The 27,802-nt window shown below is 46.1% G+C and overlaps 1 protein-coding gene, 19 non-coding genes and 2 pseudogenes across 20 annotated transcripts; all 22 read left to right on the plus strand.

The window, feature by feature from the left end:
- The first annotated feature begins 5,991 nt into the window (after positions 1-5,991).
- Positions 5,992-6,163, plus strand: LOC124450126 (annotated as a pseudogene).
- A 351-nt stretch (positions 6,164-6,514) lies between these two features.
- LOC124449921 lies at positions 6,515-6,677 on the plus strand. The gene has a single exon (XR_006949685.1). It is a non-coding gene; the product is annotated as a U1 spliceosomal RNA (small nuclear RNA).
- Positions 6,678-7,506: 829 nt separating this feature from the next.
- LOC124450019 lies at positions 7,507-7,698 on the plus strand. Its single transcript, XR_006949781.1, has one exon. It is a non-coding gene; the product is annotated as a U2 spliceosomal RNA (small nuclear RNA).
- Positions 7,699-8,044: 346 nt separating this feature from the next.
- Positions 8,045-8,207, plus strand: LOC124449922. Its single transcript, XR_006949686.1, has one exon. It is a non-coding gene; the product is annotated as a U1 spliceosomal RNA (small nuclear RNA).
- Positions 8,208-9,037: 830 nt separating this feature from the next.
- Positions 9,038-9,229, plus strand: LOC124450011. Its single transcript, XR_006949774.1, has one exon. It is a non-coding gene; the product is annotated as a U2 spliceosomal RNA (small nuclear RNA).
- A 350-nt stretch (positions 9,230-9,579) lies between these two features.
- On the plus strand, positions 9,580-9,743 carry LOC124449885. The gene has a single exon (XR_006949650.1). It is a non-coding gene; the product is annotated as a U1 spliceosomal RNA (small nuclear RNA).
- An 833-nt stretch (positions 9,744-10,576) lies between these two features.
- On the plus strand, positions 10,577-10,743 carry LOC124450145 (annotated as a pseudogene).
- A 4,416-nt stretch (positions 10,744-15,159) lies between these two features.
- Positions 15,160-17,381, plus strand: LOC124449165. The gene is made up of 2 exons (XM_047000116.1): positions 15,160-15,787; positions 15,829-17,381. The coding sequence occupies exons 1-2, from the start codon at positions 15,160-15,162 to the stop codon at positions 17,379-17,381; spliced, it is 2,181 nt and encodes a 726-aa protein (XP_046856072.1).
- A 280-nt stretch (positions 17,382-17,661) lies between these two features.
- Positions 17,662-17,844, plus strand: LOC124450139. Its single transcript, XR_006949880.1, has one exon. It is a non-coding gene; the product is annotated as a U2 spliceosomal RNA (small nuclear RNA).
- Positions 17,845-18,185: 341 nt separating this feature from the next.
- LOC124449886 lies at positions 18,186-18,349 on the plus strand. Its single transcript, XR_006949651.1, has one exon. It is a non-coding gene; the product is annotated as a U1 spliceosomal RNA (small nuclear RNA).
- Positions 18,350-19,177: 828 nt separating this feature from the next.
- On the plus strand, positions 19,178-19,368 carry LOC124450050. The gene has a single exon (XR_006949810.1). It is a non-coding gene; the product is annotated as a U2 spliceosomal RNA (small nuclear RNA).
- Positions 19,369-19,714: 346 nt separating this feature from the next.
- LOC124449956 lies at positions 19,715-19,877 on the plus strand. The gene has a single exon (XR_006949720.1). It is a non-coding gene; the product is annotated as a U1 spliceosomal RNA (small nuclear RNA).
- Positions 19,878-20,706: 829 nt separating this feature from the next.
- On the plus strand, positions 20,707-20,898 carry LOC124450020. Its single transcript, XR_006949782.1, has one exon. It is a non-coding gene; the product is annotated as a U2 spliceosomal RNA (small nuclear RNA).
- Positions 20,899-21,241: 343 nt separating this feature from the next.
- Positions 21,242-21,404, plus strand: LOC124449923. The gene has a single exon (XR_006949687.1). It is a non-coding gene; the product is annotated as a U1 spliceosomal RNA (small nuclear RNA).
- Positions 21,405-22,234: 830 nt separating this feature from the next.
- LOC124450021 lies at positions 22,235-22,426 on the plus strand. Its single transcript, XR_006949783.1, has one exon. It is a non-coding gene; the product is annotated as a U2 spliceosomal RNA (small nuclear RNA).
- Positions 22,427-22,773: 347 nt separating this feature from the next.
- Positions 22,774-22,937, plus strand: LOC124449887. Its single transcript, XR_006949652.1, has one exon. It is a non-coding gene; the product is annotated as a U1 spliceosomal RNA (small nuclear RNA).
- Positions 22,938-23,767: 830 nt separating this feature from the next.
- Positions 23,768-23,958, plus strand: LOC124450016. The gene has a single exon (XR_006949778.1). It is a non-coding gene; the product is annotated as a U2 spliceosomal RNA (small nuclear RNA).
- Positions 23,959-24,300: 342 nt separating this feature from the next.
- Positions 24,301-24,464, plus strand: LOC124449888. Its single transcript, XR_006949653.1, has one exon. It is a non-coding gene; the product is annotated as a U1 spliceosomal RNA (small nuclear RNA).
- An 831-nt stretch (positions 24,465-25,295) lies between these two features.
- Positions 25,296-25,485, plus strand: LOC124450056. The gene has a single exon (XR_006949816.1). It is a non-coding gene; the product is annotated as a U2 spliceosomal RNA (small nuclear RNA).
- A 338-nt stretch (positions 25,486-25,823) lies between these two features.
- LOC124449934 lies at positions 25,824-25,986 on the plus strand. The gene has a single exon (XR_006949698.1). It is a non-coding gene; the product is annotated as a U1 spliceosomal RNA (small nuclear RNA).
- Positions 25,987-26,810: 824 nt separating this feature from the next.
- LOC124450014 lies at positions 26,811-27,002 on the plus strand. The gene has a single exon (XR_006949776.1). It is a non-coding gene; the product is annotated as a U2 spliceosomal RNA (small nuclear RNA).
- Positions 27,003-27,345: 343 nt separating this feature from the next.
- LOC124449924 lies at positions 27,346-27,508 on the plus strand. Its single transcript, XR_006949688.1, has one exon. It is a non-coding gene; the product is annotated as a U1 spliceosomal RNA (small nuclear RNA).
- The last annotated feature ends 294 nt before the right edge of the window (positions 27,509-27,802 follow it).

Consider the following 27,802-nt stretch of genomic DNA (forward strand, 5'->3'; position numbering starts at 1 on the left):
CTTCCTCGTGCTAACGAGCATGCACCGTATTTTATCGCATTAGCGTAATTTACTTGTTATTTTAAGAAATTGCATTACTTAACAACCTACGGCCGGCGTGTGTATATTCGAACGAGGAATATACATTTGAACGATTTTTATCGTATTTTTCGTAGAGTTTTGTATATACATCACGCGGTCTTACTTACGCGATACGAATGCTGTTATAATTACGCTATAATCTACATTACGCGGATTTACATACGCCGAACATTTTATCTTGGTGAAGAGGGCTCTATTAACGTCTTTTACCCTCTTTTGGACCGATTGGATCAATTTCTAAGACAATTTGCTAGCTGAGATTGTGTTTCTCACACCGCCACGTCGCGAAGGACTACGCGATTGCTTCATAAATACTACGTTGGCATTTACGACAATCGCGCGTTTTCAAACATTTTATCCTTCTAGTGTACATTCATTATTCGAACATTTTTGGCGTTTATATTGAGGGCTTTTTCGCATAAACTTCCGCGTCACCTCGAAGTTTGCGAACGCATTAACATTACACGTGCTCTCACACTCCACAGAATTAATTCGCTGTGTTTGACATTTCTCGCGCCTCTACTACTACTTTTTCCTTCTGAGAAGGCTATATTAACAGCCCTAACATATTCATCGGGCCATTTTGAACGCTTTAAGTGCGACATTATACTAATCCCGCACTCTTTTTATCATTTGCACCGCGAGGAGTCTAATTACACAAGACATCCCGCGTGCATCATTTTCTCGCCGCGCGCCATTTCGTCTACGCGACAATTTTGTCTGTGCGCCAATTTTGTCGCGCCAATTCTGCCTGCGCGCCAATCTTATCTACGCGCCAATTTTATCGACGCGCCAATTCTATCTTCGCGCCATTTTTATCTACGCGCCAATTTTATCTACGCGCCAAATTCTACACGTGCGTTAATTTGAAATCATTAAACTTATTATTATTCGTGCAGCCGATTACATTGTTGCATCTCGCTTGCACTCCTAACAATTTTCTACGCAATCTCGACGCAATTTCTTATATATACAATCAAATCCGCCATACTTTGCATTTTTCGGTCGCGTACGCGCATTTCTAGCGGTAATAATAAAAACTCTTGTGTTCTGTTGTCCATTTCTTCCCCCGCGTATACCCCAACATGCCCACGTGTGTATACTGCATGAAATGGTTCAAGACCCGTGGGCCGTTGGCTGAACACTGGCGCACCGCTCACCACGGAACTCCGAAATATGACGACATCCCGGCCCAACGCTGCAAAGCCACGTATCGAGTAGACATCCATCCACAAGACATCCGTTGCCCATATCGAGGCTGTACATATGTAAGCAGACAAGTTGCGGGCATACGTAACCTGGCAACACATTTTTCAAAGAATCACCCTCAACATGAGTTAGTAGTCTCCCACCTCTGCGGTCTTTGCAACACTTACATTGACCCCAGCGAATCCCACCAACATATGCAAGCTCACCGACACTCCCACAAACAACAATCGCCTTTCACCCCACCTCAACCTACCATCAATCCTATCACCCAGAGACTGCTGCTCTCCACCTCACCACCCGAGAATTCCACCTCCACGACAGTCGAAACCTCACCATCAGGCACATACTCCGCCACAGTCATCGCAGATGCCAACCAACAGGACCTCCGTTGCCCCATGGAAGGCTGTACATTCCACGTACCTCGTGCCCCGAACCCCACAACCCTCAAAACTCACTTCAACACCACACACCCCAATCAATCCCTCTCCCTCCTACTGTATCCAATGGCTAGACTTCACATTCCAACCATCCCTTCCTCCACCCTCCACCTCTCCCACCTGGCCCCCATTCCTGACTTGGTCCACTGCCTTGACTCCATGACTCAGCTCACCACCGACCCAGAACACCCACTCCACCAACCAACAAACCCATCCCCTGACCCATCCCCACGCCTGCCCCTCCACCGCCTCAATCCCATCAATATTCACCCCACCACTCTCATCCCGCTGTTTCTGCCCCATCCCCAGAACACAGCCTCTCCACGAAAGACGCCTCGCAGTTGGCACCACCTGACAACATCCAACCAACTCCTGGCCACACTACTCCACCCATCCCGGACGACGCCCTCTCACTGTACCATCCCAGCCCCAATTCATCACCACCACTAACCCTGGATGAACCCGAACCTACTCCAGAAGACCCCACCGACAACTTCACCCCACGTTCCCTCATCCATGGCATCACACACCACCCAACCAACGACCAACGCAAATCACTTCTCGCATCCATCAACACCCAAATCTCCCACCTACGTGCACTCGTCGCAGAGGACATTCCACCATCTCCACCATCACCCGCTGACATACCTACAAACACCCCAGGTGTAGTGGCCGGTGAAGATAACTTGCTGTCACCATCCACCTGCAGCACAGGGACTTCATCCGGCTCCTCTCTGGGGGACAAATGTGCAGCTACTGCTCTCCAACGCCTCATGGAGATTCGGGGTAGTACCTCCAGTAGCCCTCAATCTCCCTCCACATTTCAACCCACCGAACACAGCCATGATTACCGCATGCAAGACATCGCACCGCCCATCCCAATCTCCAAGCAGACCAACCCACACTACCGCCAACGACGAACCTCATACAACTCATCCTGCGACCTCCTCCCACCACCGCGTATCACCACCACCACCCACCAAACCACTTAGCCCACCAACACCAACTTCTTCATCAACATCCAACTTGGCGACTTGGCCGGCGATAACATCCCGTCGCACCAACCTCGAGCCCCACGTGAGCCGGACCGTATTCCACCACCCGACACGACCCCAGGCACCCCTCTGACGATGAAGATGGTGTTGATGGCTACAACGACGACGAACAACCTCCATCCACTGACGACCAGACCACCCTTCTCCTCTTCAGAGAGAAATGGCGGTCTACATTTTCACAAGACTCCTCCTGGGCTGACTTCACCCAACACTGCACTGACTTCGCCACCGCTGCTCGGGAACTCGCCATCCACCTCAGCCGATCCTCCACCTCACGCAACAAACCAAAGCCAACCGACCACCAACCCACCTCCTCACATCGTCCACCACAAGGGCGTCACATCAAATCATTCGACCCCACCGAAGCCCGACGTCTCCAGGGTCTATACTACCACTCCAAAACGAAGCACGCAAGATCCTGGAGAACAACAACACCATCTTCACTGGCACCATCGACGACGCCGAGCACCACTTCACAACATCCTTCGAGGAAAAACATACTAACACCACCATCCTCGAAGAGCACCTCCAAAATTCACCCCACCGCGCGTGGCGATCCAATATCAGGCGACCTATCGCCGAACCGTCAAGCAGAAATAGCAGCAAAACTCAGCTCATCAGTCAACACAGCACCTGGCATGGACAAATGCGAATACTCACACCTCAAGAAAGTTGATCCCACCGCCATCCTCCATCTCATATTCACCCGTTGCCACCATGAACGCGGCGTGCCACAACCGTGGAAAGAAGCTGTCACCATCCTCATCTACAAAAGGGTGATGACAGCGACATCACCAACTTCCCCCATCGCCCTCATGTCAACCATGTATAAGCTGTTCATGGGAGTGCTGCGTAACGCCTAACAAGGTGGAGCATCGACGGGGATCCTCGGACGAGCAAAGAGTGCTAGACCCTCCGAAGGTTGTTACGAACACACTTTCATGCTCAAGTCAATTGTTGCCGATGCCCGCCCGAAAGCAGAAATTGTGCATCGCGGCTTGATCTCCGTAGCGCCGGCAGTGTGTCGCACCAGGTCATCCGCTCGTCCCTTCTGCACGTTGGTGTTCCTCCAGACATGGTTGCACTCATCATGAGCGCTTATGCTGGTGCATCCACAACCATCCTCACACCTGGCGGAAGAACCGAATCCATCCCTGTCCATGCTGGCGTGAAACAAGGATGCCCCCTCAGCCCTATTGTGTTCAACCTCTGTCTCGAGCTAATCCTTCGCTCGGTCAAGGACAGGCGCAGGCATAAAGGGCTGGGGTGTAAATTCAAAATCGAACCGTCTCCTGCCTTGCATGCGCTGGCGATCTCGTTCGGGCGGACTCGAAGACGCTCCAGTTGCTTCTGGATGCTGCTGCTGATTCTGCCTCGGTGCTAGGATTCGAATTCCGACCAGACAAGTGTGCCACCCTCTATCTCACGTCCGACGGTAGACGACGCCTCTGGACCGACCGCCACGACTTTCATCTTCACGGTGATCACCTGCGGCTCAGCGAACAATCGTATCGTTATTTAGGGGTGCCGATAGGTGTGATCCATAACATCGACGACATTCCATCGATAATTCCACGCCTCATCCACGACCTCCACGCCATCAACAACTCACTCCTAGCACCTTGGCAGAAACTTGATGCTATTCGGACGTTCGTGCAACCATGCCTCACGTATGCACTCCGGCCGGGCGATCCTCTGAAAAAATCATTGAGTGAATACCGTTCGCTACTCGTCCGGGTGCTGCGTGAGATTTGCAATCTGCCCACTCGAGCCACGCAGAGCTATTTCTTCGCAGCAAAGAAGGCTGGCGGTTTGGGCTTGCAAGATCCGGACGTGGAATGCGACCACCAAGCCATCGTCCAGGCCGTCCGTATCCTGGCTTCCAGCGCCAATGTTAGCACCATCGCGCGGGAGGACCTTCGATCATTCGTCCGCCAAACCACGCAATCCAACCCCACGCAGACCTCATCACAAAATACCTCTCCGCTCACGACGACCCCGCCTCAAAACACTTCACTACTCTTCACATTCTTCCCTCTGGTCCGCGTTAGCAAAGCATGCCGCCGCCAACATGTCACCATCCACTTCTCCGACAACGATCCACCCACCATCTCTGCAGACGAATCTGACAAAGTCAATTCTAAGCAGATATCCCTATTCCTTCATCGCCTATCACAACAACGCCACGCCGACACCCTCACATCACTCCCGGACCAGGGGAAAGTTGCCCGCTGCCTTGTGGAGGACGTCTATGGTAATGGTTCGAGCTGGCACATGAATGGCCTCAATATCCGATTTAAAGACTGGAGGTTCATTCATCGTGCCAGGCTCAACGTCCTGCCCCTCAACGCCCACAAGAGCAGATTTTCACACGCTCTACCCACATGCCGCCACTGCCTCCAACCCGAGACACTCCTCCGTCATCTGCCACTGCCGCCCGTCGATGGTGCAAATTAGAGATCGCCACAATCTCCTTGTCGCCTACTAAACGCCACGAGATTTGGAGAGATCACCACAGACCGTGCCGTACAGGGTTCGGGACTTCGACTTCGCCCGGACATCATCATCGAAGAGGATAACGAAGTCCTTATCATCGACGTCGCCTGTCCGTTCGACAACGATGAAAAGCATAGCGAGGCTGCTCAACAAAAATTACAAAATATGAGCCCCTCAAGCGCCACTTCATCGAATCGGGCAGGCAATGCCAAGTGATCCCCGTTGTTGGTGCCCTCGGTTCCTGGTACCCCAAATGAATATCTCTGCGTCAGAATGGGGATGACACGCCGGTACAAGAATCTCTTTAGGAAACTTTGCTGTACCGATGCCATCCGTGGATCGACTAACATCTATCGACAACACCTCGGCTGTGACGATGCAGCTCCAACTATGGATGAGCTGCAACCATCCAACTGAACATTGTCACATATACGAACAATATACATAGTTGTAAATATTTGTAAACATAGTGGTCTTTTGTTGTACATATTTGGGTTCACTTATATCGGGGGTCCCTCTTCTTTTTCGCATCATCCTAATTCACCCTCTCTACCACCATTACCACACACATCACCCTCTGTCTTCACCCTTTGTATATAGCCCTAACCTTACACTTACTAACTACTATACCTATTTGTTTTTCCTTTCCGTATTTTTGCATGAAAACATTGTTGTACATACTGATTGTTGTAACTGTGCCCATAATTTTAAATAAACTATCTGATAAGAACTCTGTTCTTATCAGCTTAATATCTGATATGTCGGGCAATGCCCGACTCTTATATTAAACTGATTTTTGGATATCGGCCATGGGATTGGAGCTTGCTTCGCCCTGGCCACGGGTTGTCTCGGTATTGCACTACCTCCGAGTTCGGCCCATTTCCCTTCGCGGAAGGGAAACACATTTACTTTAAACAAAAGAAAAAAAAAACAAACAAAACAGCCAGCAAATCAAATAGCAAAGCGAATTTATTTTGTCTGTAACTAACTAACTAACTAACTAACCGAGAAACGAACCGTTTAACATTTAACTAATTAACTAACATACGTCTCTTTTCGACAGAGTCGGCGAAAGACGAAAAGACGTCGTCGTCGTCGGAAAGGAAGACAATAAAGGCCGTCAGACGGTAAGTTGCAAGTGCAAAAAGTAGTGAAAAAGTAAAGGGAGGGGGTGCAACCGTGTCGCACCGAGCGTACGTTCGCGTACAAAGTATGCTCGCCGTGCGTCGTTCGAGCATACTTACCTGACGCGAGAGGCACCTTGATCAGCTAGGAGGTCCTCTCAGGATGAGGCCCTTTCATTGCACTTCGACTGGGTTGACTCCTGCGATTACCCTAACGTGGGTAACTCGAGCGTATAATTTCTGGTAGTGGGGACCTGCGTTCGCGCTCGTCCCCTTCGTTTCTCACGATGGGAGGAAGAAGCGGAGAAAAGAACAAATAAAATAGAACACGATATATAAATTCGTTGTTCGTTCGGGGTTAGGTTGCATGCTGCCAAATTTTTACTGACCTATCCCAAAATGCATAGCGAGATGCAGGAGAAATTTATATCATCTATTAGCAAGAATAAATTACTTGTATTTGACATAAATTACTTGTACTTAACAACGACGTAAACGGCCGGCGTGTGTGTATATTTTGACGGACGGCATATACATTATGAAAATATACAAATTATAATATGTATCGTCGACGTTAACAGTAATGAAATTGCATTGCGAACGTTTTCTTACTTAGTCGTACGTTTGTTTAGCTTTTATAGTAATTATTTCTATGTATCACTGACATTTAACGGCTCGTAGTGTAAAATTCGTTCATTGAGCTGCTTGTCTGCCGATTTCATGAAGCATGACCTTGTTGACATTGCAGCACTTGCATACAATGCGAATCATTATCGCCCACAAGCACAAAGCGTTTGTTTTACAATGAGAAAGCACGTCTGCAGCAAGTTCGCGACAGACATCGCGTGCTTCCTACGTCATATGAAACGATCGCATTTCGCGGCATTACGCGCGAATTTTCAAACATGTTCTTCTTTACGAACAGGTGTACATTGGATTAGAAAGAACGCTTGACATGACGATTGTAGTAAAGGATGATTCCTTCGTTATCCGTACTGCTTGATTTTTCATTTGTTGCATGATTTCTACGCGAAAGATACAATAGAACCGTGTGTTTCTCATGCAACTTGTAGAGTGAAAAAATGGCGAAAGCTCTTCTTCTGTATCGCTTCTCGGCCTTTTGGCTAAGATCAAGTGTAGTATCTGTTCTTATCAGCTTAATATCTGATATGTCGGGCAATGCCCGACTCTTATATTAAACTGATTTTTGGATATCGGCCATGGGATTGGAGCTTGCTTCGCCCTGGCCACGGGTTATCTCGGTATTGCACTACCTCCGAGTTCGGCCCATTTCCCTTCGCGGAAGGAAACACATTTACTTTAAACAAAGAAAAAAACAAACAAAACAGCCAGCAAATCAAATAGCAAAGCGAATTTATTTTGTCTGTAACTAACTAACTAACTAACTAACCGAGAAACGAACCGTTTAACATTTAACTAATTAACTAACATACGTCTCTTTTCGACAGAGTCGGCGAAAGACGAAAAGACGTCGTCGTCGTCGGAAAGGAAGACAATAAAGGCCGTCAGACGGTAAGTTGCAAGTGCAAAAAGTAGTGAAAAAGTAAAGGGAGGGGGTGCAACCGTGTCGCACCGAGCGTACGTTCGCGTACAAAGTATGCTCGCCGTGCGTCGTTCGAGCATACTTACCTGACGCGAGAGGCACCTTGATCAGCTAGGAGGTCCTCTCAGGATGAGGCCCTTTCATTGCACTTCGACTGGGTTGACTCCTGCGATTACCCTAACGTGGGTAACTCGAGCGTATAATTTCTGGTAGTGGGGACCTGCGTTCGCGCTCGTCCCCTTCGTTTCTCACGATGGGAGGAAGAAGCGGAGAAAAGAACAAATAAAATAGAACACGATATATAAATTCGTTGTTCGTTCGGGGTTAGGTTGCATGCTGCCAAATTTTTACTGACCTATCCCAAAATGCATAGCGAGATGCAGGAGAAATTTATATCATCTATTAGCAAGAATAAATTACTTGTATTTGACATAAATTACTTGTACTTAACAACGACGTAAACGGCCGGCGTGTGTGTATATTTTGACGGACGGCATATACATTATGAAAATATACAAATTATAATATGTATCGTCGACGTTAACAGTAATGAAATTGCATTGCGAACGTTTTTCTTACTTAGTCGTACGTTTGTTTAGCTTTTATAGTAATTATTTCTATGTATCACTGACATTTAACGGCTCGTAGTGTAAAATTCGTTCATTGAGCTGCTTGTCTGCCGATTTCATGAAGCATGACCTTGTTGACATTGCAGCACTTGCATACAATGCGAATCATTATCGCCCACAAGCACAAAGCGTTTGTTTTACAATGAGAAAGCACGTCTGCAGCAAGTTCGCGACAGACATCGCGTGCTTCCTACGTCATATGAAACGATCGCATTTCGCGGCATTACGCGCGAATTTTCAAACATGTTCTTCTTTACGAACAGGTGTACATTGGATTAGAAAGAACGCTTGACATGACGATTGTAGTAAAGGATGATTCCTTCGTTATCCGTACTGCTTGATTTTTCATTTGTTGCATGATTTCTACGCGAAAAGATACAATAGAACCGTGTGTTTCTCATGCAACTTGTAGAGTGAAAAATGGCGAAAGCTCTTCTTCTGTATCGCTTCTCGGCCTTTTGGCTAAGATCAAGTGTAGTATCTGTTCTTATCAGCTTAATATCTGATATGTCGGGCAATGCCCGACTCTTATATTAAACTGATTTTTGGATATCGGCCATGGGATTGGAGCTTGCTTCGCCCTGGCCACGGGTTGTCTCGGTATTGCACTACCTCCGAGTTCGGCCCATTTCCCTTCGCGGAAGGAAACACATTTACTTTAAACAAAAGAAAAAAAAAACAAACAAAACAGCCAGCAAATCAAATAGCAAAGCGAATTTATTTTGTCTGTAACTAACTAACTAACTAACTAACCGAGAAACGAACCGTTTAACATTTAACTAATTAACTAACATACGTCTCTTTTCGACAGAGTCGGCGAAAGACGAAAAGACGTCGTCGTCGTCGGAAAGGAAGACAATAAAGGCCGTCAGACGGTAAGTTGCAAGTGCAAAAAGTAGTGAAAAAGTAAAGGGAGGGGGTGCAACCGTGTCGCACCGAGCGTACGTTCGCGTACAAAGTATGCTCGCCGTGCGTCGTTCGAGCATACTTACCTGACGCGAGAGGCACCTTGATCAGCTAGGAGGTCCTCTCAGGATGAGGCCCTTTCATTGCACTTCGACTGGGTTGACTCCTGCGATTACCCCTAACGTGGGTAACTCGAGCGTATAATTTCTGGTAGTGGGGACCTGCGTTCGCGCTCGTCCCCTTCGTTTCTCACGATGGGAGGAAGAAGCGGAGAAAAGAACAAATAAAATAGAACACGATATATAAATTCGTTGTTCGTTCGGGGTTAGGTTGCATGCTGCCAAATTTTTACTGACCTATCCCAAAATGCATAGCGAGATGCAGGAGAAATTTATATCATCTATTAGCAAGAATAAATTACTTGTATTTGACATAAATTACTTGTACTTAACAACGACGTAAACGGCCGGCGTGTGTGTATATTTTGACGGACGGCATATACATTATGAAAATATACAAATTATAATATGTATCGTCGACGTTAACAGTAATGAAATTGCATTGCGAACGTTTTTCTTACTTAGTCGTACGTTTGTTTAGCTTTTATAGTAATTATTTCTATGTATCACTGACATTTAACGGCTCGTAGTGTAAAATTCGTTCATTGAGCTGCTTGTCTGCCGATTTCATGAAGCATGACCTTGTTGACATTGCAGCACTTGCATACAATGCGAATCATTATCGCCCACAAGCACAAAGCGTTTGTTTTACAATGAGAAAGCACGTCTGCAGCAAGTTCGCGACAGACATCGCGTGCTTCCTACGTCATATGAAACGATCGCATTTCGCGGCATTACGCGCGAATTTTCAAACATGTTCTTCTTTACGAACAGGTGTACATTGGATTAGAAAGAACGCTTGACATGACGATTGTAGTAAAGGATGATTCCTTCGTTATCCGTACTGCTTGATTTTTTTCATTTGTTGCATGATTTCTACGCGAAAAGATACAATAGAACCGTGTGTTTCTCATGCAACTTGTAGAGTGAAAAAATGGCGAAAGCTCTTCTTCTGTATCGCTTCTCGGCCTTTTGGCTAAGATCAAGTGTAGTATCTGTTCTTATCAGCTTAATTGGTAACGCTATACTTGATCACTTTGGGAACTGGTAATTTGATCGCTAATTGGAACGCTAATTGGATTACGCTCATTGGACTACGCTCGTTAAGGTCAGTGATTTGAATTTAGTAATCTAACTCTCTTCTGCTGATCTCCTAGTGGAACATTTGGATTGGATCTTCTGTATCTCTTGGTTTGGACTGTTATTGGACACGATTTTTGGACGACCCTTGGACCTCAAGACGAAGACGAACCTTCGCCGTTTGCTGTTGTTTCGGGAACGCTGTTGCTCTACACGTCAATCCGTCTCAATCCTTGGCTACGTTACGTCGCTTTGCTCTTTTAACTCTACGAAACGTTATATTCGACCTGTTCGTGAGTTTTTATAACACTATTTTCTTGATTCGACGGCGAAACTCAACGCTATTTGCGCTTGATCTACTGCCGAACCGATATACGCCCGCACACGGCTTTTTCGATTGTGCTTGGCTATTCACTATTATATTTTAAGCTAGGATACTCTCCCCGCTTATTTATACTTTATTCTGAGAGGGATCTCAGCCCCGTCCTTGTAGCTCGTTTTAAATTATATTAGCAGCGAGGCCGTATAATCTTCCTCGTACTAGCGAAGCATAGCACCATATCCTCGTCGCATTCGCGCGCCATTTACTTGTTCTTCTAAGAACAGCTGCATCGTCTGACCATCCTACATCGAACGGGGGCAATTTTACGAACGAAGGAACATTTTTTGAACGATTTTCATCGTCTTTTTCTGGAAGAGTTTTGTAGTTAACACTCCTCACCGCGTGGTTAAACCTTCGCTACCTGTGAATATCGCGCTGCTATAATTACGCTACAATTTACATTACGCGGATTTACATACGCCGAATATACTATCCTGGAACATTGCTACCTTTTTATACTAACTTCGGGCTATATTTACATCGTTTACACGATTCTTTCTGAACAATTTCTAAAGCTTGCCCCGAAAAGTATCTATAGATCTAAACTTCCGCGTCATTGAAGCGAAAACCTTTTCATTTTGAGTCTTTTTACGTTAAAGAAACAATTTGTTGTCAATTTGTTCTATATTCTCGGTGAGGAGGGCTCTATTAACGTTTTACCCTCTTTGGGCCGACTGGAACAATTTTCAGACGTTTGCTTGTTGATTTTGTTTCTCACACCTCGCCACGAGGCCGAAAGACTACGCGATAATTTAACACCTCGCTACCTTGTCTGCGTTACTATTACCACGTTGGTTTATCTACGATAAACTGGTCACTCCTGGAACATTTTTTATCCTCCTGGCTCATTATTGATATAGTTCGGACAATTTCTAACGCTTTTACCGTTGGGTTTTTTTTATAACAAACTTAAAACTTCCGCGTCGCCTTGAAGCTTGCGAACGCATTAATTTCACTAGCTCTCTCAAACTTAAAGAGTTGGTTTATCGGCAAAACTCGTTTTACTCCTACGAACAGGGCTTTGCTCAACACATTTCTCTCTGGCATCTCTCGAAACAATTGGAACGATTTTTGAACGGTTTTCTGGCCGACTCGGCGTTTCTCACCTCGCCACGTGGCCGAAATCTACGCCTTAACGGAATTTTGAAGAATCTTCCCGCTTATCGCGCCTCTACTATTGTTTCCTCCAGAGAAGGTTATATTAACAGCCCTAACACATTTATCGGGCCATCTTGTGCGCATTTGTGTGCAATATTTTACAGATTTCCACTATTGTTGCTTCACCGCGAAAGTCTAATTACGCTCAAATATCTCACGTGCGTGGACATCTTGCCACGTGCCAATTTCGTCTGCGCGCCAATTTTGTCGACGCGCCAATTTTGTCTCGCGCCAACTTTATCTACGCCATTTTATCTGGCGCCAATTCTATCTACGCGCCATTTTATCTCGCGCCAACTCCGACTGCGCGCCAATTTTCTACGCGCCAAATTCTACGTGCGTTAATTTAAAACGATAAACTATCATTCTTCGTGCAACCAATATTTTTTGCGCACTCCTAACAATTTATCTGCTACTTCGACGCGTGTTATCTCATATTTCGCCAGAACCTTCCCGCTATTTACCCTACGATCGCGTACGCGCATTTTTAGCGGTAATAATAAAAACTTCTGTGTTGTGTCGTCCATTTCTTCTCCCGTGTGGGCCCCAAAATGCCCACCTGTGTATATTGTATGAAATGGTTCAAGACCCGTGGCCCGCTGGCAGAACATTGGCGTACTGCTCACCACGGGACTCCCAAATACGACGACATCCCGGCCCAGCGCTGCAAGGCAACGTACCGTGTCGACATTCACCCACAAGACATCCGCTGTCCATACCGAGGGTGCACGTATGTCAGCAGACAAGTTGCTGGTATACGTAACCTGGCAACACATTTTTCGAAGAACCACCCTCAACATGAGTTAGTAGTCTCCCACCTCTGCGGTCTTTGCAACACCTACATTGACCCCAGCGAATCCCACCAGCACATGCAAGCTCATCGACACTCCCACAAGCAACAATCACCTTTCACTCCACCTCTACCTACCATCGATCCTATCACCCAGAGACTGCTACTCTCCACCTCACCACCCGAGAACTCCACCTCGTCAACAGCCGAAACCTCAACACCCAGCACATACTCCGCTACAGTCATCGCAGACACCAACCATCAAGACCTCTGCTGCCCCATGGAAGACTGTACACATCACTCGCGCTCCGGACCCCACAACTCTCAAAACTCACTTCCACACCACACACCCCAACCAATCCCTCTCCCTCACGCTACTGCCAATCCTGTAACTTCGTGAGACCGTCACATCTACAGAGCCACCAACCAGCCTGAGAACAACCACTCCACTTCCTCCCTACCGCCTCTCTCTTACACCTGGCAGCCCCATTCCTGACTTGACAATCCACTGTTTGGACACCCACGACTGAACCAAAGCCCACCACCGACCCACCCAGAACACCCTCCACCATCCAAACCCCATCCCAAGCTGACCCATCTCCCGCCTGCCCTTCCACCGCCTCAATCCCATCAATATTCACTCCACCACTCTCATCGCCGCCGCTGTTTTCTGCCCCATCCCCAGAACACAGCCTCTCCCTGAGGCGCCTGCAGTTGGCACCACCTGACAACATCCAACCAACTCCTGGCCACACTACTCCACCCATCCCGGACGCCCTCTCACTGTACCATCCCAGCCCCAATTCATCACCACCACTAACCCTGGATGAACCCGAACCTACTCCAGAAGACCCCACCGACAACTTCACCCCCGTTCCCTCATCCATGGCATCACACACCACCCAACCAGCGACCAACGCAAATCACTCTCGCATCCATCAACACCCAAATCTCCCACCTCGCACTCGTGCAGAGGACATTCCACCATCTCCACCATCACCCACTGACATACCTACAAACACCCCAGGTGTAGTGGCGGTGAAGATAACTTGCTGTCACCATCCACCTGCAGCACAGGGACTTCATCCGGCTCCTCTCTGGGGACAAATGTGCAGCTACTGCTCCAGCGCCTCATGGAGATTCGGGTAGTACCTCCAGTAGCCCTCAATCTCCCTCCACATTTCAACCCACCGAACACAGCCATGATTACCGCATGCAAGACATCGCACCGCCCATCCCAATCTCCAAGCAGACCAACCCACACTACCGCCAACGACGAACCTCATACAACTCATCCTGCGACCTCCTCCCACCACCCGCCGTATCACTTAGTCCACCACCCACCAAACCACTTAGCCCACCAACACCAACTTCTTCATCAACATCCAGCAGCGACTTGGCCGGCGATAACATCCCGTCGCACCAACCTCGAGCCCCACGTGAGCGGACCGTATTCCACCACCCGACACCGACCCCAGGCACCCCTCTGGCGATGAAGATGGTGTTGATGGCTTCTACAACGACGAACAACCTCCATCCACTGACGACCAGACCACCCTTCTCCTCTTCAGAGAAATGGCGGTCTACATTTTCACAAGACTCCTCCTGGGCTGACTTCACCCAACACTGCACTGACTTCGCCACCGCTGCTCGGGAACTCGCCATCCACCTCAGCCGATCCTCCACCTCACGCAACAAACCAAAGCCAACCGACCACCAACCCACCTCCTCACATCGTCCACCACAAGGCGTCACATCAAATCATTCGACCCCACGAAGCCCGGCGTCTCCAGGGTCTATACTACCACTCCAAAACGAGGCGCACGCAAGATCCTGGAGAACAACAACACCATCTTCACTGGCACCATCGACGACGAGCACCACTTCACAACATCCTTCGAGGAAAAACATACTAACACCACCATCCTCGAAAGCACCTCCAAAATTCACCCCACCGCGCGTGACGATCCAATATCAGGCGACCTATCGCCGAACCGTCAAGCAGAAATAGCAGCAAAACTCAGCTCATCAGTCAACACAGCACCTGGCATGGACAAATGCGAATACTCACACCTCAAGAAAGTTGATCCACACCGCCATCCTCCATCTCATATTCACCCGTTGCCACCATGAGCGGCGTGCCACCCGTGGAAAGAAGCTGTCACCATCCTCATCTACAAAAGGGTGATGACAGCGACATCACCAACTTCCGCCCATCGCCCTCATGTCAACCATGTATAAGCTGTTCATGGGAGTGCTCCAAACGCCTAACAAGGTGGAGCATCGACACGGGGATCCTCTCGGACGAGCAAAAGAGTGCTAGACCCTCCGAAGGTTGTTACGAACACACTTTCATGCTCAAGTCAATTGTTGCCGATGCCCGCCGAAAAGCAGAAATTGTGCATCGCTTGGCGATCCGTAGCGCCCGGCAGTGTGTCGCACCAGGTCATCCGCTCGTCCCTTCTGCACGTTGGTGTTCCTCCAGACATGGTTGCACTCATCATGAACGCTTATGCTGGTGCATCCACAACCATCCTCACACCTGGCGGAAGAACCGAATCCATCCCTGTCCATGCTGGCGTGAAACAAGGATGCCCCCTCAGCCCTATTGTGTTCAACCTCTGTCTCGAGCTAATCCTTCGCTCGGTCAGGACAGGGCGCAGGCAAAGGGCTGGGGTGTGCAAATTCAAAATCGAACCGTCTCCTGCCTTGCGTACGCTGACGATCTCGTTCGTGGCGCGGACTCGAAGCGCTCCAGTTGCTTCTGGATGCTGCTGCTGATTCTGCCTCGGTGCTAGGATTCGAATTCCGACCAGACAAGTGTGCCACCCTCTATCTCACGTCCGACGGTAGACGACGCCTCTGGACCGACCGCCACGACTTTCATCTTCACGGTGATCACCTACCGGCTCTCGAAAACGAACAATCGTATCGTTATTTAGGGGTGCCGATAGGTGTGATCCATAACATCGACGACATTCCATCGATAATTCCACGCCTCATCCACGACCTCCACGCCATCAACAACTCACTCCTAGCACCTTGGCAGAAACTTGATGCTATTCGGACGTTCGTGCAACCATGCCTCACGTATGCACTCCGGGCGGGCGATCCTCTGAAAAAATCATTGAGTGAATACCGTTCGCTACTCGTCCGGGTGCTGCGTGAGATTTGCAATCTGCCCACTCGAGCCACGCAGAGCTATTTCTTCGCAGCAAAGAAGGCTGGCGGTTTGGGCTTGCAGGATCCGGACGTGGAATGCGACCACCAAGCCATCGTCCAGGCCGTCCGTATCCTGGCTTCCAACGACGCCAATGTTAGCACCATCGCACGGGAGGACCTTCGATCCTTCGTCCGCCAAACCACGCAATCCAACCCCACAGCAGACCTCATCACAAAATACCTCTCCGCTCACGACGACCCCCGCCTCAAAACACTTCACTACTCTTCACATTCTTCCCTCTGGTCCCGCGTTCGCAAAGCATGCCGTCGCCAACATGTCACCATCCACTTCTCCGACAACGATCCACCCACCATCTCTGCAGACGAATCTGACAAAGTCAATTCTAAGCAGATATCCCTATTCCTTCATCGCCTATCACAACAACGCCACGCCGACACCCTCACATCACTCCCGGACCAGGGGAAAGTTGCCCGCTGCCTTGTGGAGGACGTCTATGGTAATGGTTCGAGCTGGCACATGAATGGCCTCAATATCCGATTTAAAGACTGGAGGTTCATTCATCGTGCCAGGCTCAACGTCCTGCCCCTCAACGCCCACAAGAGCAGATTTTCACACGCTCTACCCACATGCCGCCACTGCCTCCAACCCGAGACACTCCCTCACGTCATCTGCCACTGCCGCCCGTCGATGGTGCAAATTAGAGATCGCCACAATCTCCTTGTCGCTCGCCTACTAAACGCCACGAGATTTGGAGAGATCACCACAGACCGTGCCGTACAGGGTTCGGGACTTCGACTTCGCCCGGACATCATCATCGAAGAGGATAACGAAGTCCTTATCATCGACGTCGCCTGTCCGTTCGACAACGATGAAAAAGCTGGCGAGGCTGCTCAACAAAAAATTACAAAATATGAGCCCCTCAAGCGCCACTTCATCGAATCGGGCAGGCAATGCCAAGTGATCCCCTTCGTTGTTGGTGCCCTCGGTTCCTGGTACCGCCCAAATGAATATCTCTGCGTCAGAATGGGGATGACACGCCGGTACAAGAACCTCTTTAGGAAACTTTGCTGTACCGATGCCATCCGCGGATCGACTAACATCTACAGACAACACCTCGGCTGTGACGATGCAGCTCCAACTATGGATGAGCTGCAACCATCCAACTGAACATTGTCACATATACGAACAATATACATAGTTGTAAATATTTGTAAACATAGTGGTCCTTTGTTGTACATATTTGGGTTCACCTATATCGGGGGTCCCTCTTCTTTTTCGCATCATCTTACTTCATCCTCTCTACCACCATTACCACACACATCACCCCATGTCTTCACCCTTTGTATATAGCCCTAACCTTACACTTAACTACTACACCTATTTGTTTTTTCCTTACCGTATTTTTTTGAAAACACTGTTGTACATACTGATTGTTGTAACTGTGCCCATAATTTTAAATAAACTAACTGATAAGAACTCTGTTCTTATCAGCTTAATATCTGATATGTCGGGCAATGCCCGACTCTTATATTAAACTGATTTTGGATATCGGCCATGGGATTGGAGCTTGCTTCGCCCTGGCCACGGGTTATCTCGGTATTGCACTACCTCCGAGTTCGGCCCATTTCCTTCGCGGAAGGAAACACATTTACTTTAAACAAAAGAAAAAAAAAACAAACAAAACAGCCAGCAAATCAAATAGCAAAGCGAATTTATTTTGTCTGTAACTAACTAACTAACTAACCGAGAAACGAACCGTTTAACATTTAACTAATTAACTAACATACGTCTCTTTTCGACAGAGTCGGCGAAAGACGAAAAGACGTCGTCGTCGTCGGAAAGGAAGACAATAAAGGCCGTCAGACGGTAAGTTGCAAGTGCAAAAGTAGTGAAAAGTAAAGGGAGGGTGCAACCGTGTCGCACCGAGCGTACGTTCGCGTACAAAGTATGCTCGCCGTGCGTCGTTCGAGCATACTTACCTGACGCGAGAGGCACCTTGATCAGCTAGGAGGTCCTCTCAGGATGAGGCCCTTTCATTGCACTTCGACTGGGTTGACTCCTGCGATTACCCCTAACGTGGGTAACTCGAGCGTATAATTTCTGGTAGTGGGGACCTGCGTTCGCGCTCGTCCCCTTCGTTTCTCACGATGGGAGGAAGAAGCGGAGAAAAGAACAAATAAAATAGAACACGATATATAAATTCGTTGTTCGTTCGGGTTAGGTTGCATGCTGCCAAATTTTTACTGACCTATCCCAAAATGCATAGCGAGATGCAGGAGAAATTTATATCATCTATTAGCAAGAATAAATTACTTGTATTTGACATAAATTACTTGTACTTAACAACGACGTAAACGGCCGGCGTGTGTGTATATTTTGACGGACGGCATATACATTATGAAAATATACAAATTATAATATGTATCGTCGACGTTAACAGTAATGAAATTGCATTGCGAACGTTTTTCTTACTTAGTCGTACGTTTGTTTAGCTTTTATAGTAATTATTTCTATGTATCACTGACATTTAACGGCTCGTAGTGTAAAATTCGTTCATTGAGCTGCTTGTCTGCCGATTTCATGAAGCATGACCTTGTTGACATTGCAGCACTTGCATACAATGCGAATCATTATCGCCCACAAGCACAAAGCGTTTGTTTTACAATGAGAAAGCACGTCTGCAGCAAGTTCGCGACAGACATCGCGTGCTTCCTACGTCATATGAAACGATCGCATTTCGCGGCATTACGCGCGAATTTTCAAACATGTTCTTCTTTACGAACAGGTGTACATTGGATTAGAAAGAACGCTTGACATGACGATTGTAGTAAAGGATGATTCCTTCGTTATCCGTACTGCTTGATTTTTCATTTGTTGCATGATTTCTACGCGAAAGATACAATAGAACCGTGTGTTTCTCATGCAACTTGTAGAGTGAAAAATGGCGAAAGCTCTTCTTCTGTATCGCTTCTCGGCCTTTTGGCTAAGATCAAGTGTAGTATCTGTTCTTATCAGCTTAATATCTGATATGTCGGGCAATGCCCGACTCTTATATAAACTGATTTTTGGATATCGGCCATGGGATTGGAGCTTGCTTCGCCCTGGCCACGGGTTATCTCGGTATTGCACTACCTCCGAGTTCGGCCCATTTCCCTTCGCGGAAGGAAACACATTTACTTTAAACAAAGAAAAAAACAAACAAAACAGCCAGCAAATCAAATAGCAAAGCGAATTTATTTTGTCTGTAACTAACTAACTAACTAACTAACCGAGAAACGAACCGTTTAACATTTAACTAATTAACTAACATACGTCTCTTTTCGACAGAGTCGGCGAAAGACGAAAAGACGTCGTCGTCGTCGGAAAGGAAGACAATAAAGGCCGTCAGACGGTAAGTTGCAAGTGCAAAAAGTAGTGAAAAAGTAAAGGGAGGGGGTGCAACCGTGTCGCACCGAGCGTACGTTCGCGTACAAAGTATGCTCGCCGTGCGTCGTTCGAGCATACTTACCTGACGCGAGAGGCACCTTGATCAGCTAGGAGGTCCTCTCAGGATGAGGCCCTTTCATTGCACTTCGACTGGGTTGACTCCTGCGATTACCCCTAACGTGGGTAACTCGGCGTATAATTTCTGGTAGTGGGGACCTGCGTTCGCGCTCGTCCCCTTCGTTTCTCACGATGGGAGGAAGAAGCGGAGAAAAGAACAAATAAAATAGAACACGATATATAAATTCGTTGTTCGTTCGGGGTTAGGTTGCATGCTGCCAAATTTTTACTGACCTATCCCAAAATGCATAGCGAGATGCAGGAGAAATTTATATCATCTATTAGCAAGAATAAATTACTTGTATTTGACATAAATTACTTGTACTTAACAACGACGTAAACGGCCGGCGTGTGTGTATATTTTGACGGACGGCATATACATTATGAAAATATACAAATTATAATATGTATCGTCGACGTTAACAGTAATGAAATTGCATTGCGAACGTTTTTCTTACTTAGTCGTACGTTTGTTTAGCTTTTATAGTAATTATTTCTATGTATCACTGACATTTAACGGCTCGTAGTGTAAAATTCGTTCATTGAGCTGCTTGTCTGCCGATTTCATGAAGCATGACCTTGTTGACATTGCAGCACTTGCATACAATGCGAATCATTATCGCCCACAAGCACAAAGCGTTTGTTTTACAATGAGAAAGCACGTCTGCAGCAAGTTCGCGACAGACATCGCGTGCTTCCTACGTCATATGAAACGATCGCATTTCGCGGCATTACGCGCGAATTTTCAAACATGTTCTTCTTTACGAACAGGTGTACATTGGATTAGAAAGAACGCTTGACATGACGATTGTAGTAAAGGATGATTCCTTCGTTATCCGTACTGCTTGATTTTTCATTTGTTGCATGATTTCTACGCGAAAGATACAATAGAACCGTGTGTTTCTCATGCAACTTGTAGAGTGAAAAATGGCGAAAGCTCTTCTTCTGTATCGCTTCTCGGCCTTTTGGCTAAGATCAAGTGTAGTATCTGTTCTTATCAGCTTAATATCTGATATGTCGGGCAATGCCCGACTCTTATATTAAACTGATTTTTGGATATCGGCCATGGGATTGGAGCTTGCTTCGCCCTGGCCACGGGTTATCTCGGTATTGCACTACCTCCGAGTTCGGCCCATTTCCCTTCGCGGAAGGAAACACATTTACTTTAAACAAAGAAAAAAAACAAACAAAACAGCCAGCAAATCAAATAGCAAAGCGAATTTATTTTGTCTGTAACTAACTAACTAACTAACTAACCGAGAAACGAACCGTTTAACATTTAACTAATTAACTAACATACGTCTCTTTTCGACAGAGTCGGCGAAAGACGAAAAGACGTCGTCGTCGTCGGAAAGGAAGACAATAAAGGCCGTCAGACGGTAAGTTGCAAGTGCAAAAGTAGTGAAAAGTAAAGGGAGGGTGCAACCGTGTCGCACCGAGCGTACGTTCGCGTACAAAGTATGCTCGCCGTGCGTCGTTCGAGCATACTTACCTGACGCGAGAGGCACCTTGATCAGCTAGGAGGTCCTCTCAGGATGAGGCCCTTTCATTGCACTTCGACTGGGTTGACTCCTGCGATTACCCTAACGTGGGTAACTCGAGCGTATAATTTCTGGTAGTGGGGACCTGCGTTCGCGCTCGTCCCCTTCGTTTCTCACGATGGGAGGAAGAAGCGGAGAAAAGAACAAATAAAATAGAACACGATATATAAATTCGTTGTTCGTTCGGGGTTAGGTTGCATGCTGCCAAATTTTTACTGACCTATCCCAAAATGCATAGCGAGATGCAGGAGAAATTTATATCATCTATTAGCAAGAATAAATTACTTGTATTTGACATAAATTACTTGTACTTAACAACGACGTAAACGGCCGGCGTGTGTGTATATTTTGACGGACGGCATATACATTATGAAAATATACAAATTATAATATGTATCGTCGACGTTAACAGTAATGAAATTGCATTGCGAACGTTTTTCTTACTTAGTCGTACGTTTGTTTAGCTTTTATAGTAATTATTTCTATGTATCACTGACATTTAACGGCTCGTAGTGTAAAATTCGTTCATTGAGCTGCTTGTCTGCCGATTTCATGAAGCATGACCTTGTTGACATTGCAGCACTTGCATACAATGCGAATCATTATCGCCCACAAGCACAAAGCGTTTGTTTTACAATGAGAAAGCACGTCTGCAGCAAGTTCGCGACAGACATCGCGTGCTTCCTACGTCATATGAAACGATCGCATTTCGCGGCATTACGCGCGAATTTTCAAACATGTTCTTCTTTACGAACAGGTGTACATTGGATTAGAAAGAACGCTTGACATGACGATTGTAGTAAAGGATGATTCCTTCGTTATCCGTACTGCTTGATTTTTCATTTGTTGCATGATTTCTACGCGAAAGATACAATAGAACCGTGTGTTTCTCATGCAACTTGTAGAGTGAAAAAATGGCGAAAGCTCTTCTTCTGTATCGCTTCTCGGCCTTTTGGCTAAGATCAAGTGTAGTATCTGTTCTTATCAGCTTAATATCTGATATGTCGGGCAATGCCCGACTCTTATATTAAACTGATTTTTGGATATCGGCCATGGGATTGGAGCTTGCTTCGCCCTGGCCACGGGTTATCTCGGTATTGCACTACCTCCGAGTTCGGCCCATTTCCCTTCGCGGAAGGGAAACACATTTACTTTAAACAAAAGAAAAAAAAAACAAACAAAACAGCCAGCAAATCAAATAGCAAAGCGAATTTATTTTGTCTGTAACTAACTAACTAACTAACTAACCGAGAAACGAACCGTTTAACATTTAACTAATTAACTAACATACGTCTCTTTTCGACAGAGTCGGCGAAAGACGAAAAGACGTCGTCGTCGTCGGAAAGGAAGACAATAAAGGCCGTCAGACGGTAAGTTGCAAGTGCAAAAGTAGTGAAAAGTAAAGGGAGGGTGCAACCGTGTCGCACCGAGCGTACGTTCGCGTACAAAGTATGCTCGCCGTGCGTCGTTCGAGCATACTTACCTGACGCGAGAGGCACCTTGATCAGCTAGGAGGTCCTCTCAGGATGAGGCCCTTTCATTGCACTTCGACTGGGTTGACTCCTGCGATTACCCCTAACGTGGGTAACTCGAGCGTATAATTTCTGGTAGTGGGGACCTGCGTTCGCGCTCGTCCCCTTCGTTTCTCACGATGGGAGGAAGAAGCGGAGAAAAGAACAAATAAAATAGAACACGATATATAAATTCGTTGTTCGTTCGGGGTTAGGTTGCATGCTGCCAAATTTTTACTGACCTATCCCAAAATGCATAGCGAGATGCAGGAGAAATTTATATCATCTATTAGCAAGAATAAATTACTTGTATTTGACATAAATTACTTGTACTTAACAACGACGTAAACGGCCGGCGTGTGTGTATATTTTGACGGACGGCATATACATTATGAAAATATACAAATTATAATATGTATCGTCGACGTTAACAGTAATGAAATTGCATTGCGAACGTTTTTCTTACTTAGTCGTACGTTTGTTTAGCTTTTATAGTAATTATTTCTATGTATCACTGACATTTAACGGCTCGTAGTGTAAAATTCGTTCATTGAGCTGCTTGTCTGCCGATTTCATGAAGCATGACCTTGTTGACATTGCAGCACTTGCATACAATGCGAATCATTATCGCCCACAAGCACAAAGCGTTTGTTTTACAATGAGAAAGCACGTCTGCAGCAAGTTCGCGACAGACATCGCGTGCTTCCTACGTCATATGAAACGATCGCATTTCGCGGCATTACGCGCGAATTTTCAAACATGTTCTTCTTTACGAACAGGTGTACATTGGATTAGAAAGAACGCTTGACATGACGATTGTAGTAAAGGATGATTCCTTCGTTATCCGTACTGCTTGATTTTTCATTTGTTGCATGATTTCTACGCGAAAAGATACAATAGAACCGTGTGTTTCTCATGCAACTTGTAGAGTGAAAAATGGCGAAAGCTCTTCTTCTGTATCGCTTCTCGGCCTTTTGGCTAAGATCAAGTGTAGTATCTGTTCTTATCAGCTTAATATCTGATATGTCGGGCAATGCCCGACTCTATATTAAACTGATTTTTGGATATCGGCCATGGGATTGGAGCTTGCTTCGCCCTGGCCACGGGTTGTCTCGGTATTGCACTACCTCCGAGTTCGGCCCATTTCCCTTCGCGGAAGGAAACACATTTACTTTAAACAAAAGAAAAAACAAACAAAACAGCCAGCAAATCAAATAGCAAAGCGAATTTATTTTGTCTGTAACTAACTAACTAACTAACTAACCGAGAAACGAACCGTTTAACATTTAACTAATTAACTAACATACGTCTCTTTTCGACAGAGTCGGCGAAAGACGAAAAGACGTCGTCGTCGTCGGAAAGGAAGACAATAAAGGCCGTCAGACGGTAAGTTGCAAGTGCAAAAGTAGTGAAAAGTAAAGGGAGGGTGCAACCGTGTCGCACCGAGCGTACGTTCGCGTACAAAGTATGCTCGCCGTGCGTCGTTCGAGCATACTTACCTGACGCGAGAGGCACCTTGATCAGCTAGGAGGTCCTCTCAGGATGAGGCCCTTTCATTGCACTTCGACTGGGTTGACTCCTGCGATTACCCCTAACGTGGGTAACTCGAGCGTATAATTTCTGGTAGTGGGGACCTGCGTTCGCGCTCGTCCCCTTCGTTTCTCACGATGGGAGGAAGAAGCGGAGAAAAGAACAAATAAAATAGAACACGATATATAAATTCGTTGTTCGTTCGGGGTTAGGTTGCATGCTGCCAAATTTTTACTGACCTATCCCAAAATGCATAGCGAGATGCAGGAGAAATTTATATCATCTATTAGCAAGAATAAATTACTTGTATTTGACATAAATTACTTGTACTTAACAACGACGTAAACGGCCGGCGTGTGTGTATATTTTGACGGACGGCATATACATTATGAAAATATACAAATTATAATATGTATCGTCGACGTTAACAGTAATGAAATTGCATTGCGAACGTTTTTCTTACTTAGTCGTACGTTTGTTTAGCTTTTATAGTAATTATTTCTATGTATCACTGACATTTAACGGCTCGTAGTGTAAAATTCGTTCATTGAGCTGCTTGTCTGCCGATTTCATGAAGCATGACCTTGTTGACATTGCAGCACTTGCATACAATGCGAATCATTATCGCCCACAAGCACAAAGCGTTTGTTTTACAATGAGAAAGCACGTCTGCAGCAAGTTCGCGACAGACATCGCGTGCTTCCTACGTCATATGAAACGATCGCATTTCGCGGCATTACGCGCGAATTTTCAAACATGTTCTTCTTTACGAACAGGTGTACATTGGATTAGAAAGAACGCTTGACATGACGATTGTAGTAAAGGATGATTCCTTCGTTATCCGTACTGCTTGATTTTTTTCATTTGTTGCATGATTTCTACGCGAAAGATACAATAGAACCGTGTGTTTCTCATGCAACTTGTAGAGTGAAAAATGGCGAAAGCTCTTCTTCTGTATCGCTTCTCGGCCTTTTGGCTAAGATCAAGTGTAGTATCTGTTCTTATCAGCTTAATATCTGATATGTCGGGCAATGCCCGACTCTTATATTAAACTGATTTTTGGATATCGGCCATGGGATTGGAGCTTGCTTCGCCCTGGCCACGGATTCTCGGTATTGCACTACCTCCGAGTTCGGCCCATTTCCTTGGAAGGAAACACATTTACTTTAAACAAAAGAAAAAAACAAACAAAACAGCCAGCAAATCAAATAGCAAAGCGAATTTATTTTGTCTGTAACTAACTAACTAACTAACTAACCGAGAAACGAACCGTTTAACATTTAACTAATTAACTAACATACGTCTCTTTTCGACAGAGTCGGCGAAAGACGAAAAGACGTCGTCGTCGTCGGAAAGGAAGACAATAAAGGCCGTCAGACGGTAAGTTGCAAGTGCAAAAGTAGTGAAAAGTAAAGGGAGGTGCAACCGTGTCGCACCGAGCGTACGTTCGCGTACAAAGTATGCTCGCCGTGCGTCGTTCGAGCATACTTACCTGACGCGAGAGGCACCTTGATCAGCTAGGAGGTCCTCTCAGGATGAGGCCCTTTCATTGCACTTCGACTGGGTTGACTCCTGCGATTACCCTAACGTGGGTAACTCGAGCGTATAATTTCTGGTAGTGGGGACCTGCGTTCGCGCTCGTCCCTTCGTTTCTCACGATGGGAGGAAGAAGCGGAGAAAAGAACAAATAAAATAGAACACGATATATAAATTCGTTGTTCGTTCGGGAGGTTATGCTGCCAAATTTTTACTGACCTATCCCAAAATGCATAGCGAGATGCAGGAGAAATTTATATCATCTATTAGCAAGAATAAATTACTTGTATTTGACATAAATTACTTGTACTTAACAACGACGTAAACGGCCGGCGTGTGTGTATATTTTGACGGACGGCATATACATTATGAAAATATACAAATTATAATATGTATCGTCGACGTTAACAGTAATGAAATTGCATTGCGAACGTTTTTCTTACTTAGTCGTACGTTTGTTTAGCTTTTATAGTAATTATTTCTATGTATCACTGACATTTAACGGCTCGTAGTGTAAAATTCGTTCATTGAGCTGCTTGTCTGCCGATTTCATGAAGCATGACCTTGTTGACATTGCAGCACTTGCATACAATGCGAATCATTATCGCCCACAAGCACAAAGCGTTTGTTTTACAATGAGAAAGCACGTCTGCAGCAAGTTCGCGACAGACATCGCGTGCTTCCTACGTCATATGAAACGATCGCATTTCGCGGCATTACGCGCGAATTTTCAAACATGTTCTTCTTTACGAACAGGTGTACATTGGATTAGAAAGAACGCTTGACATGACGATTGTAGTAAAGGATGATTCCTTCGTTATCCGTACTGCTTGATTTTTCATTTGTTGCATGATTTCTACGCGAAAAGATACAATAGAACCGTGTGTTTCTCATGCAACTTGTAGAGTGAAAAATGGCGAAAGCTCTTCTTCTGTATCGCTTCTCGGCCTTTTGGCTAAGATCAAGTGTAGTATCTGTTCTTATCAGCTTAATATCTGATATGTCGGGCAATGCCCGACTCTTATATTAAACTGATTTTTGGATATCGGCCATGGGATTGGAGCTTGCTTCGCCCTGGCCACGGGTTGTCTCGGTATTGCACTACCTCCGAGTTCGGCCCATTTCCCTTCGCGGAAGGAAACACATTTACTTTAAACAAAAAAAAAAAACAAACAAAACAGCCAGCAAATCAAATAGCAAAGCGAATTTATTTTGTCTGTAACTAACTAACTAACTAACTAACCGAGAAACGAACCGTTTAACATTTAACTAATTAACTAACATACGTCTCTTTTCGACAGAGTCGGCGAAAGACGAAAAGACGTCGTCGTCGTCGGAAAGGAAGACAATAAAGGCCGTCAGACGGTAAGTTGCAAGTGCAAAAGTAGTGAAAAGTAAAGGGAGGGTGCAACCGTGTCGCACCGAGCGTACGTTCGCGTACAAAGTATGCTCGCCGTGCGTCGTTCGAGCATACTTACCTGACGCGAGAGGCACCTTGATCAGCTAGGAGGTCCTCTCAGGATGAGGCCCTTTCATTGCACTTCGACTGGGTTGACTCCTGCGATTACCCTAACGTGGGTAACTCGAGCGTATAATTTCTGGTAGTGGGGACCTGCGTTCGCGCTCGTCCCCTTCGTTTCTCACGATGGGAGGAAGAGAGAAAAGAACAAATAAAATAGAACACGATATATAAATTCGTTGTTCGTTCGGGGTTAGGTTGCATGCTGCCAAATTTTTACTGACCTATCCCAAAATGCATAGCGAGATGCAGGAGAAATTTATATCATCTATTAGCAAGAATAAATTACTTGTATTTGACATAAATTACTTGTACTTAACAACGACGTAAACGGCCGGCGTGTGTGTATATTTTGACGGACGGCATATACATTATGAAAATATACAAATTATAATATGTATCGTCGAC

The sequence above is a fragment of the Xenia sp. Carnegie-2017 genome, unplaced genomic scaffold (assembly GCF_021976095.1).
Source record: "Xenia sp. Carnegie-2017 unplaced genomic scaffold, XeniaSp_v1 HiC_scaffold_23, whole genome shotgun sequence".
Taxonomy (NCBI): Eukaryota; Metazoa; Cnidaria; class Anthozoa; order Malacalcyonacea; family Xeniidae; genus Xenia; species Xenia sp. Carnegie-2017.

What these genes read in the sequence shown, in the direction of transcription:
- LOC124449165 (XM_047000116.1), top strand. Translation starts at nt 15,160, where the DNA reads ATGAGCGGCGTGCCACCCGTGGAAAGAAGCTGTCACCATCCTCATCTA. An exon ending in CGCGGACTCGAAGCGCTCCA is followed by an intron (nt 15,788 to 15,828) that starts GTTGCTTCTGGA and finishes CCTCGGTGCTAG; the next exon opens with GATTCGAATTCCGACCAGAC.